General features: G+C 37.9%; 1 protein-coding gene across 1 annotated transcript in view; it reads right to left on the bottom strand.

Moving 5' to 3' along the window:
- Nucleotides 1–13690, bottom strand: part of pde1ca (phosphodiesterase 1C, calmodulin-dependent a) — a 103609-nt gene that overhangs the window by 58275 nt on the left and 31644 nt on the right. The window contains exons 9-10 of the mRNA XM_067578392.1: nt 10645–10745; nt 9810–9938 (exon numbers count right to left, since the gene is read on the bottom strand). Of these exons, the coding sequence (XP_067434493.1) occupies nt 9810–9938; nt 10645–10745 (230 nt within the window). The remainder of the gene's footprint in view (nt 1–9809; nt 9939–10644; nt 10746–13690) is intronic.

Consider the following 13690-nt stretch of genomic DNA (forward strand, 5'->3'; position numbering starts at 1 on the left):
TTTGTGCGGAAAAAGAGTCAAATGACGCACCAAACACCCCCTTTTATTGGGACGCGCGCAGAGCCTGAAGCAGAAAGCCTGTGTTAACAAAGAAAGTTCATAACCACCGTTGTGACACCACTTATCTCTGATCGTGAGTTTAGGGTTTGTCGAGCCAGCTCACACAAAGAAAGCCTGGGTATGTTGAACTTGCTTCGCAGTACACCCCTAAGGTCCCAAATTAACAAAGTGACGAAAACATCATTTTCCCACCTTAGAAACATAGCTAAAGTACAACCATTTATAAATCAAAAAGATGCAGAAAAACTGATTCATGCCTTCATTCCAAGCTGACTTGATAACTGTAATGCACTTTTTACTGGCCTCCTGAAAAAAAACACTGAGATACTCATTCAGAACCAAGAGGAGAGAGCATATTAGTCCAGTTTTAGCTGCCCTACACTGGCTTCCTGTGACATTTAGAATTGACTTTAAGGTCCCCCTCCTTACATACAAAGCGCTTAATGGGCTAGGACCTAGCTACATTGCTAACTCCCTTGTGAATTATCTGCCTTCAAGAACACTGCAATCTTCTGTTGCTGGTTTCTTGGAGATTCCCAGTAACGTCTGAAAGAAAATCGGGGATGCAGCCTTTGTCAATTACACCTCAAAACTATAGAACACATTACCGATAGATATCAGGGAAGCCAGCTTGCTAGATATTCTGCAAGTGAGGATGTCAGTCAGAGGGCTAAGTAAAAGTTGGGTTAGTTAACATGTGAGGAGAATTTAGTAAAATACACTTAATTTCTTTGCAAGTATCATTAATTAACTGTCATTGTTAGGAATTCCCCGTCTATCATCAGCAGGTGATAGACTACATAAGGTACAGTCTGGGAATTCGGTCAGGCAGTGAGTAACACAACTAAGGGGGCCTTCTAGGGGTCCTTTGTATGTGTTCTGCTCATGGATGTATAAGAGCTGGATAGGGCGCTGCCGCTCAGCTTTGCAGCCAATTTTTCCCAGTGGCCACTCACAGTATTGCAGCAAAAAATCCCCCTGTGGGCCTGTTGACAGGACAACTCCAACTGCAAACGTCAATTATGATTCTTTCTATTATGAACTTTTGATCCATGGAAGTTTTATATTTGTAAACTTTCCTTGAGCCGAGAAAGCAATTTAAAAATCCATGACGTCATCACAACGTAAAGTCTGTAGGCGGAGCAGGAACTCGTGGGTGGGTCCAGCAGGGGAAACATTACTGTGCATATTCAGTGGGCCACACAATGCGGAAGCAAACCTGAAAGCTAGAAACTTTTTCTTTTATGAGCCAGCCGAGCAATTCCTATAGGACTGAATGGGTGCCATTTTTAGGCTGGTATTCGACTCTTATAATACATCCATGGCTTTGCTCCAGTGTTTTCTTTCTGATCCAATCTGGACTGTCAGTGATTGAGCAGCACATCATGTAGCAGTGTTTGAACCAACCTTAGTCATGGGTTTATTTTAAATACATACATTTTAATATCCTTTTAGCAGTGTCACAAAAGTAGTCATTCCATGCATACATTTATTTAATTATTTGCAAAAATCACCTTTTATGAATTTGGGCCCCTGTCCCTCTAAAATCCTCTGCACGTACCTGAAGTGAAACTATTTTACTGAATCGCAGAGTAGCCAAATCTCTCAGTAGACTGAATAGACTGTAATGACCAAACTGAATTGATGTTTTAAGTCATATTAGATGAGTAATGAATGTTTGTCACTAATGTATTAAAAACTATCACTGAGTATGATGTAGAGACTTGTTTACTCAAAGAGAGAACAAGCTATTTCCGGCTAACTTACCTTAAGACAGTGATGCCTATTATCATAGACCACTAACACAACACACGTATGATCAAGGTTTATGCTTTAATTTTAATTTTAATTTAATTTTTTAAGTTTTTGTCATTTGTAATATTACAGTAACTGTGTGTCACTCTTCTTTCAGACGCTACAGCAGCACCCCTGAATGTTAACTACAGAGTGGCAGATTGATGCAACCTCAGCTGCATTTTTTGAATAAAAACAAAAGTAACAGAGCAAAATCAAAAAAAAAAAACCCTAAATTTAATTATAACTCCTTCGAAAGCCTTGTTCTTAATATCTCTCACCCAACCTGGAAAACTTTACAGTCAACTTTATTTGTTATAGTGTACTGTCCTCCTAGCCCGTACTCTGAATTCTTATCTGAGTTTTTATCAAATTTAGTCCTTAGTGCAGATAAAGTAATTATAGTTGGTGATTTCAATATTCATGCAGATGTCGATAATGATAGTCTTAGCACTGCGTTTATCTCATTATTAGACTCCACTGGCGTCTCTCAGAGTGTAAATAAACCCACTCACTGTCTTAACCACACCCTCAATCTTGTGCTGACTTATGGCATAGAAATTGAACATTTGATAGTTTTTCCACAAAATCCTATTTTATCAGGCCATTACTTGATAACTTTTGAACGTAGCCTGGCAAGATAATCTTAAAACATATAGGAAGGCCCTCTGTAATGCCAGGGCTGCTTATTACTCATGATTAATGGATGAGAATAAAAACAGCCCTAGGTTTGTTTTCAGTACTTTGGCCAAGCTGACAAAGAGTCATAACTCTATTGACCCATGTATTCCAATGGCTCTCAGTAGTAACTGTGTGACCTCATGAGCTTCTTTATAGAATTCTTACTATTAGAGACAAAATTCAACACCTTCTGCCCTCAACAGGCACCGATTTATCCACAGACTCAGGAACCTTAAAAGCAGCTGTGAAACTGGACATATATTTGGACTGTTTTTCTGCAATTGACCTTTCTGAAGTAACGTCAATGATTTCTTCATCCAAAGCATCAACCTGTCTCTTAGACCCCATCCTAACTAGGCTGCTTAAGGAAGTCTTACCCTTAATCAGCACTTCTTTACTATTACCCCACTAGAACACTGCGTTCCTAGAATGCAGGCTTACTTGTGGTTCCTACAGTCTCCAAAAGTGGGAGGCAGACCTTTCTGCTATCAGATCCCTCTCCTGTGGAACCATCTTCCAGATTCGGTCTAGGCGGCAGACACCCTCTCTACGTTTAGGAGTAGGCTTAAAACTTTCTGTATAAATAAAATTGAATTGAATAAAATTGAACTTGTTTTGGCAATGTAACCACATGTTTCCCATGCAAATGAAGCCAATAATGCCCCTTTGAATTGAAGATTGAATTGATAGAGAGGGAATACAGAATTGTGCACAAATGTTTGTTTTTTGGTTTCCAACACAGATTTCCTCTCTTTCCCACAAGAGTACCTTGTAGGTTTAAATTGCTGGGGTCAATCTGACCCCAAACATAAAGGATGTCTGCTTATTTTAACATAATAGGTGGGTTAATTTGATTTTGACAACAGAAGGTGCAGTAAAAGTGTTAAGGGTCACTGTCTTTCATCAGTAATTCACAGGGTCTTCCAGTTGGGCACAGCCTATTCATATTGTTTAGTAAATTGTTTTAAAAAATTGTTTAATAAATTTTGACTTAAACATTGCATAAAACATTTAAAAGAACTGATGACTTTTTAAAGACTTATTATTTTTAAATCTGTACTAATTCCAATCTTCTGCATTTAAAATTATGTCAATTGACTTTTAAAATATATTTCTAATGAATAAACTATGTATATATTTTTAATGTGTGCTACTACTACTACTACTACTACTACTAATAATAATAATAATAATAATAATAATAATAATAATAATAATAATAATAATAATAATAACTTTATTTGTATAGTACCTTCCATACAAAAAAAATGCAGCTCAGAGTGCTTTACAACAAAAGATATTACATGCACCAAGTGCTTCACATCAAAAAGGACATAAAAGACCTAAAATTAACATAAAAACATATAAATGTACATAAGATGGAAAATAAAACCCATTTGATAATGTTATAAGATGTAATGTAATAATAACAATGTACTAAGATAAAATAAAGTGAAAATGCAAAACACAGAATGCATACTTCAGTGGTGGTAATTTGAGACTTAATAAGTGAAAACTTATTAAGAAAAAAAAGTATTTCTCAATGTATTACACAATCTGTAGATTGCCACCTAGGTCTCTGAAATCATAAGAATACCGGAACCTCCCTTTTCTCAATGGACACAGAATCACCACCAGTCTTGATTAATGGAAATAAGCCTCTTTCACCTGACTCCAGAATGTCTTCCCACGGGTTTAACCTTACTGTGGGTTTTATCTGTGTCCGGTGCAATCTGCAGCTGCCCCGGAAAAAAAAACACCCTACGTGGTGCTGTAAGGGTTAAAAACACACACCGCAGTCTTTTTTTTCTAACCTACCAACCACTGACCTCAGCACTCATGTAACATAAGATGGAAAATAAACCCAATAATGAAAATAAGATGAAATAAAGTGAAAATAGAGTACATAGAATGCGTACTTCAATGGTGGTTATTTGACACTTAATAAGCGAAAACTCAGAAAGTATTTTGCCATGTGTACACAATCTATAAATCGGCACCTAGGTCTCTGAAGCCATAAGCATGACAGAACCTCCCTTTTCCCTACAGACACAGACTCACCACCAGTCTTAATTAACCAAAATAAGCCTCTTTCAGCTTACCCCACAATGTCTTCCCACAGGTTTAATCTCACTGTCGGTCTTATCTGTATCTATCACGGGGAAAAAACAAGAAGAAGACCATCTTCCACTGCTAAGGTCACGTGATTTCCTGTCAACTACGGAGGTGGAGGTCCAAGGTGTCTGTCTCTGTGTCAGCCATTTGTCTACAACTAGGTACTCTTGGTAAATGCACACATGTGCATTTTAACACTTATCAATGTGGTGTCACCCCACATTACTGTGTATTAACGTGAGCTACAGTATATCAGTAAGATGAAACAGTACATATGATTTCGGTTTATTAAAGTGACTAAGGAGAGGAATGTTTGTGCTCTTTAGACAGACAAGACCATGAAATTTGATATACTTACTTCTGCAAGATGCCAAAGTGGAGAAAATACCAAAAAAAAAAAAAAAAAAACCCTACCATAAAGAATGGGAAAAGGACCCCTTATCTGAAAGCATGGATAATCTTATAGTTCATGAAAGAAAAAGAAAAATTCAGGAAAATCTGTCAATTAAAATTTAAATTAAATGAAATGTATAAGAAAAAGGCAGTATATGCATTATTTAGACTTAAAACCAATTTTTATGAAAATGATGAAAAGACTGGAAGATTATTGGCAAGACAGCTCAATCACAGTAATCAGAAACAACGATAAACTAATTACATCATCCAAAGATATTAATACAGTTTTCAAAAATGTCTATCAAGACATGTATACATCTACATGTACAACTAGCCCTAAAGAAATTAACACCAACACTTTCCCAAAAGGAAAGAAGATAATCTGTAAATTCCTATATCAGAAGCTGAAGTAAGAACTGCTATTATGTGTATGAAAACTGGGAAGTCACCTAGCATAGATGGCTTCCCAGTAGAATATTTTCAGAATTATATAGATATACTGTACTATGCCCAACACTGACAGAAGTTTTTCAAGAAGCATTGCAATATGGATCATTCCCAGAAAGTTTCAATAAAGCTATAATATCACTTATACCAAAAGAAGACAAAAATCATACTGACCCAGCTAACTATAGACCTATAAGCCTACTAAATGTTTACTGCAAAATACTGTCCAAGATATTAGCACTGAGGCTAGATAAGGTTGTTTTACCACAAATCATTCATAAAGATCAGGTGGGGTTTAAAAAAAAAAAAAGGTCATCAACCAATAACATGAGGAGGCTACTACATCTAATGTGGATGAATACAACTAACCCATACCCTTTGTCAGCCATATCACTTGATGCCCAAAAAGCTTTTGAAAGAGTAGAATGGGCTTTCTCATTTGCTGCACTGTCAAAATTTGGGTTTTGTGAGGGTTTTTGTAAATGGATAAAAGTTCTATACTTATGCCCCAGGGCTCCAGTTTTTACTAATGGGATAATATCTCCATTCTTTAATATATCTAGATCAACTCGCCAAGGATGCAGTCTCAGTCCACTTTTGTTCACAGTTTCCTTTAGCCACTAGCCACATTGATTAGAGAGGAGCCAAGAATTAAAGAAGTTACTGGAGGTGGCAGGGAACACAAATTGTTTCTTTACGGCAATGACATGAGTCGAGACCCTTCCAACTCTGTACCAGTGCTGTTAGAAGTTATTGAAGCATATTCCAAAGTATCTGGTTATAAAATTAATTGACTCAAATCAGAGGATATGCTGGTTTCTCAAACTTGTTCCCCTAACCTGCTATCTGCATTTACTTTTAAATGGTTTTCAAAAGGTATGAAATATCTGGGGTTAGAACTAAATCCAGATATAGGAGAAATTATCGCTAATATGGAAACACTGCTAAATAAAATTCAAGTTAATCTGGATAATCGGAGTAAGCTACACTTGATATTATGGGGTAAAGTAAACACTATAAAGATGGTATTAGTTCTATAGATAAATTACATGGAATGATACTAATATGTAACTAAGATACAACAACATGATAAAACATTTTCTTTGGGATCGAAGAAAGCCCAGAATTCACATGGATAAGCTCTGTAAGCCATAAAAGAGAGGAGGTCTATCATTACCAAACATAAAATATTACAGTGTTTCTTTTGAAATGGCTAAGATTGCCAGTCACTGGGACGGAACAAATTCTGAACTGGATTGGATCCTGATTGCACAGGAACTTACTTCTCCTTTTAAACCTACTGAGGCTCTGGCACAATCAACAAAAAAGGAGAAAAACAATATGGCAAACCCAATTCTATCACATTCAAAGATAGTTTGGCAAGAAGTACATAAATATGTAAGATCTCTCATAATTATCAAAAATATGCATCCATATGGCACAACCCCAAAATAAAAATAGGAAAACAAGCAATTTATTGGGCTCAGTGGTTAAGGAAAGGAATCAGTACACTAAATAACCTATTTGAAGAGGGCAATTGTCTTTCGTATAATAGAATGAGCAAAAAATACAATCTGGAGGGACACACTCACCTTTGGAAATATTTACAGGTTAGACACTGTATTAAAGGGAAAGTTCACCTCCATCAAGAGAGAAAAACCCAATATAGCACTACTTACAACTACTTACTGTTTTTGTTATTGTTGTTTCCTTTTTTTATTGATATGTTCTAGAAAATTGAATAAAAAAACTTTAAATGATAAAAGCATGGATAATGGCAGTTACAGACGAGTCCAAGGCACATTGCAAATTTTGCAATACTGATATCAAGGACATTTACAAAGACTTGAAAGATCATGGCGCAACTAATAAACACAAGTCTCATTGCTTGCCTAGTGTCACGACTTTTGCTATGCCACTGCCGAGCCATGAACTGAGGATAGCAACATATGTTGCTTGCCACACTTAAATAAATGCTGCGAAGGACTTATTGGATATACTGCAAGACGAAACCGGAGCATTTAAAATCCATGTGTAGTCGTTACACAGCTGGGATTACTCTCATCTGTGTGTAACTCTAGATTTTCTGAGTCTAGCAGCAACAGATCTGACTGCAGAAAAAGTTTTCCTCTCCACTCTTCAGGATTTTTTTAAGTTTCCTTACAGTCTAACCACGGTGAAAGTCAGCCTCATACATGTAAATTTTTTGCATACCGCCCAGCACTATTCCCACTTGATGCAATCGAAGCCCAGTGGAGAAATGTGGCATTGGCAGAGACGCACACACCTGTCTGGATTAAAATCTTATAATTATTAATTAATCATTCATAATATCATAATTATTCTGTATGTAAATAATTATGTGTGTTTGTGCTTGTGCAAAGAGGAGCATAGATGTGAATGGATTATATTGTCAATAATGTTACTGAACTAAATATTGATCCAATATTTTGGATCAATATTTAGCAGTTGTGGGTGTGATTTGGTGGTTTTTGAACAGTTTTTGGGCAGGAAGCCACCCACTTTGAGCTTCAAAACTGCTCTTCAGAAACCAGTGGGTGACATTATGGTGGCTATGTCCATATTTTTTACAGTCTGTGCCTCAGACTGAACAGCCAGAGCACTGTGTAGGTCTGCTGCAATGTCCAGCCTGAAATCTACCCACAGCCTGTCCATACCATTCCCATCTACTGCCCATGCTTCAGGTAAAATCTCATAACTCCTGAGTACAAACTGATATTGCACGTGCATTTTATTTTGGTAGCGTACACCAGCAGGTGAAGCAAATATGCTTTCATCAAAAATTGTGACAGTGTATTGTTCTAATAATGTGGTTTATTTATGTGTTTTAGAGGGAACAGCAGAGAGTCATATGAATCATCATCGAGGGAACATCAGTGCTGATTGGTCCTGAAAATGTGGCTGGTGAATGCTGTACTGTAATCCTCCTCATCCTGACTAACACCTTTAGTCCAAGTATAATCTTCAAACTTTTCAAACTCCTCAAGGCTTTCAAAGACTCTTTATGAGACTCAAACCACTGAGGCCAAAACCAGCCTATAAGTACATTATCCTAATTCACATAATCAACTCATCAACTCATTTTCCTCTATTTTTCACTTTGGCTTTACTCGGCTTACTTGTTTGTCACTTTAAATTAAAAAGGCAAAAAGGTTTGTAAAAGCCTTGTGTACATGCATAAATCTAAAAGGAAAGAGTAATCTGGAAGTGAGAGGTTAGATGGAAGTTGGAAGTGAGAGGTATGATGAATTGTTTACACTTCAGATTAGGAGGATGCAAATGCACTTGTAAATTATTCATAAATGATTTAGTCATACATTTACACACCATTTATAACTGATGAGGATGATGAAGGTAGTTGTGGTTGGTATAGAGCTGACACATATGGAGTCCCCAGCCCCTGTTCACTTGCATGAGGAGCTGTACTGCTAGGTCACAATGCACTGGTTCACATTATCCCACTCCAACAGACCCACAAACACCTTCACTTGTGTTTTACGAAGCACCTGGCCAATACTGGAAACAGGAAAACTGGGGATTGAAAATCTCTGTGGTAGTGGGTCTGTGAATTTGCCCCGACTATAAATCATTTGTAAATGCTTATCCACATTAAAACAAATTATTTAAGAATTATTTGACAATGCTTTGTTCATAATGTATTTTCTTATAATTGCTTAGAACAGCTCACAAGTGATTCATAATATATCAACAAATCAGTAATTAACCATCTACTAATGATTTGTTCACAAATAGTTAACTAATTATTTATAGATGACTTATGATGTTAACATAGCATTATTTAATCATTTACAAAGGTATATTAATGTTTTGTTCATGAGTAGTTCATCATTAAATGATATCTTATACGTGACTTAATACTGATGAGCATGATAAGTTACCAAAAAATGTTAATCTAAGTAACTGAAAACACATCAAGTTGTGAATCTGCTGCCATAAAGCCATCTGAACGTCAGAGTATTGATGTCATTTCATTGCTGGGACACTATTTATAAACTTTGTGGGTGGTGGGCAGGGCTACACGTGTAGCCCCTCCCCATGTGAACAACTTGTAGCCCCTCCCTGACTTCCAGCTTCCGCATGTTAACATTGTCACTGTGAGCACATTCACATAAGCATTGCAGGACAGCTGAGGGAAAGACATTTGTTTCATTAGTTACATCAGCCTAGTATGACATCCTCACAGAGCTGCCATTATGGCTGTATACTTCTGTCCTATACTAGACCTGGTGCTTTTAGCAAGTAAAAAATCAAATATGGAAACTGTCTCCTCTCACCTCCAGTCATCTTTGGAAAGATTAGATAGGATGTTCATTTCATCATCCTCCTGTAGAAGGCGATAGGCAGCGCTGACATGATGGTTCTCCAGAACAGCTCGGTCATTGTACAACATGGCTGTGTCTGACCTGCAAGTGCCACACAGCTACAATAATCATGAGGCTGAAATTTCCTCCAGACATGTTTTAAGACATACTAACACTCAGAATAATAATTTGTGTCTACTACTAACTACTGGACACTGGACTTTCTTTACTTAAGTCCATTCTCAGTGTATGTGCACTAGAGGCTTCAAGTTGCCACATAACACTTGTGTGAGTCACAGATTAGACCATGAAAGGCTTCCAAATGAATTGTGACATCACATAAATGTGATGTCCTGCTGCCATAATACGAGCCATAAAGGGTGATTTACAGTAAGGTGAGTAAAGAAACTTTCCCCATTTAGCAGGTGAACATATCTTATAGTGTCAAAGTCTGCACATACAGTACATCCAAGTGAACAAACAAGAAGCAAAACATTTTTGAGTGGAGGGAGACTTTAAAAGCTTTTTTGTTGAAAACAGATTTAATAGAAAAAAAAATAATGCCTTCATGATCAGTGATGCAATAAAATTATGAAAAATATCAAACATCCTCCAGTTTCATAATTTTTGTAAATGGGATTTATTACAAAGATGATTACAAAGATGATTTGCAGCTCTTTAATATTTACCCTCCATATGTCTCTTTGTTTTCTAATCATGGAGGCTTATTCCAAGCTGTCCTCAGTGCCCTAAACAACTGCAGTCATTTCAGTGATACTTGGTCTGCTTTTATGCTGGTGGAAATTACCTAGTCTGAATATGGAAGTTATTGGTGGTCCCTGTATGTTCATAGTCATGGATGGCAGCTGCAAAAATGATGGCAAAGATCTCCAACTCAGTTAGCCAGTGCTGAAAGAGAGAGAGAATTAGACATTTTGGAGAAAAAAACACAAAAGCATGATCACGCCATGGATGAAGTCTATGCTGAAATCTCATTTATGTTGCCAACAATGCCTTAACTCTTACCCCTACTTCAACTCTTCTCTGTTCTTGTTTTCTGTCACAAACCCACAGTGTGAAAATCAAGGGCGTAGACTTGGGTATGGACAGTAGGGACATGTCCCTACCAATGTCAAGGTGTTGCTGAATTGTCCCTACCAATGTTTTTACTGATCTTAAACAATCTTGCCAACTCCGCAAATGAAATGTATGCAGAGTTGCCAAGTTTGTGTGTTTTCCACTTTTAAAAACAAAACAAGACAGGATATGGGGATATCCAACCTGATGATCTGGCAACTCTTAACAACTCTCACTTTACACACTGTTGACTAGCTGTAGCCCAGCAGTAGTAGTAGAGTCTGTGATGAATGAACAGTGGTGAATCTGAAGCAGTTATATGTATTTATATCGGTTTTCATAAAGCAGCACATTACCCTACAAGTTTTTATACATTTATTTTCTTTTAACATTTATTGTGACAATCTATCATATATCCATTTTAAATATTAATTTTAGTCTCAGATTTATATAAAAAATATCATGTTTCAGGCAAGTCAGCAAATACATATTCAATAAAATAAACACTTTGCAGAGTCAGGCTCTTTATGTGTGTGTGTGTGTGTGTGTGTGTGTGTGTGTGTGTGTGTGTGTGTGCGTGCGTGTGTGTGTGCTGTGTGTGCATATGAACAAGAAAAGAGAGATAGAGACCATACACAATGGTTTTCAGCTGGATGTGAAGCGGCAGGGATGAGAGTCAGCACCTCCAAATCTGAGGCCATTGTGCACTGCTGGAAAAAGGTGGACTGCTCCCTCTGGTTTGGGGGGTGAGTTGCTGCCTCGAGTGAAGGAGTTCAAGTATCTCAGGGTCTTATTCACAAGTGAGGGTAAGATGGAGCATGAGGTTGACAGGCAGATTGTTGCAGCATCAGCAGTAATGCAGGCGTTGTACAGGACCGTTGTGGTGAAGAAAGAGCTGAGCCAGAGGGCAAAGCTCTCAATTTACCAGCCGACTGAAAAAATTTGATTAAATGAGTTTCCTCCGGAGGGTGTCTAGGCTCAGCCTTAGAAATATGGTGAGGAGCTTGGACATCCGGGGGAGGCTCAAAGTAGAGCCACTGTTCCTTTGCATCAAAAGGAACCAGCTGAGGCAGTTTTTTTAACCTGATTAGGATCCTCCTGGACACCAAATGGTAGGAGACCCCGGGGCAGATCCAGAACATGCTGGAGGGATTACATATCTCTTCTGGCCTGGGGCACCTTGGAAGCTGAAGGGTGTTGCCTGGGAGAAGGATGTCTGGGTTTCTGTACTCAGTCTGATGCCACTGCGACCTAGTCCCAGATAAGCATGCGTGGTTTTAAAGAGGTAGCCTGGGTGACCAGTGCCACCCCTACAATCTGATTGGCCACCCCAGATGTCACCTCACTGGCTTCCACCTTGCTGTGGGGTGAGTGTTTGGCCAGCACATTTGTTTCTACCGAGACGCTGTGCCTGTATGATTGACGGAGGCATGAGAGGGCCCCTGAGGGCTGTCTCAAAATGTGGGAATCCCCCTCAACTGTAACTGTAACAACCAGTATTAAGAAACTCCCCTTAATGGGGGGGCTTCTCATCAGTGTCTGTGAGCAGTGTCACATCCAGGGACCTGCTGGTAACATTACGCATTCTCATTCGGGGTGTGAAAAGAGAAAGAGAAAGGAAGAGGAGGGAGAAAGAAAGCAGGACAATGGTAAATGGAGCTGATAATGACAAATGATGATAAAAGATGATTGATGATAGCAAGTGGTAAGCCAAAAAGTTAGGTGGCAAAGATACATGATGTCATGTAAGATGTAGCCTAGCTAACATTTTAGGAGTTGGCATTTTTAAATCGTATTGTTAAATTCAATAAAGATCTTAAAAATGCAAGAACTTGACTAATGTTATCGAGCAAGCTAAGAGAATTTAGCTTGCTAGCTATTTATTTTGAGATTATATGAGACTAATTAAAATCTAATGTAAACTAAATAAATAGTTTTAGCTTTGGTAAGGTTTGTGAAACCAGCCTGTGAAACTGATTAAAGTTAAGTAAATCAAATGAGATTCAATAAACAAAGATGATAGGATAATATAAATTAATTAGGCCATAAGGGATATTTAAAGATTAATTTCAGGAATTCATATGAACTCACTTTGAATATACTTTGTGAATATTACTGCTTAGTATCATAGAGTAGCTATTTCTTATCTCTCCATGGGAACATTTCAGTCGCCAAATCACTGTACTACAGCTAACACTACCTAAGCAAACAGACATAGAACAAAAACTGTTACCAGTTAAACTCACATGCAGGCGGATGCGTGTGCAAGTATGTGTGTGTGTGTGTGTAGGTGTGTGTGGATGACAATATGGCGGACGTGATCTGGGATGATGACGTCACATGAGAGTCAAGATGACGGACGTGACTATGGGAGGAAGTCACACCACGCTAGGATTAAATGGCAGATGTGACCACAGTTTTTAGTTGGACTCTGTAATCACCCAAACGTGTGTGTTATAAAATATGTGTCTGGTAGTAAGATGGTGAGGGACAGAGTCCCACATGTCCATGTTATCTACCCACCAGAGGTGTGTAGCATATGTGCATAGGTGCTTGAGCAATGGAGAAAGTGGAGCAAATGCATCCCCATTATTCAATTAGGAGGCACAAAGATATGGTTTTGCTACGCCACTTTTTGTCTTTCTAAAAATTAAGTTATCGTACAGTCACTGCTATCTGGTGATCATGTTTGAGCAGCTTATAACATAATCATTTTACTATTTTCAGCAACTGACAAAAAGAAGTAATAAAAAATAACATTTTTAGACCACCCCTTG

Source organism: Thunnus thynnus, chromosome 21, assembly GCF_963924715.1.
Source record: "Thunnus thynnus chromosome 21, fThuThy2.1, whole genome shotgun sequence".
Taxonomy (NCBI): domain Eukaryota; kingdom Metazoa; phylum Chordata; class Actinopteri; order Scombriformes; family Scombridae; genus Thunnus; species Thunnus thynnus.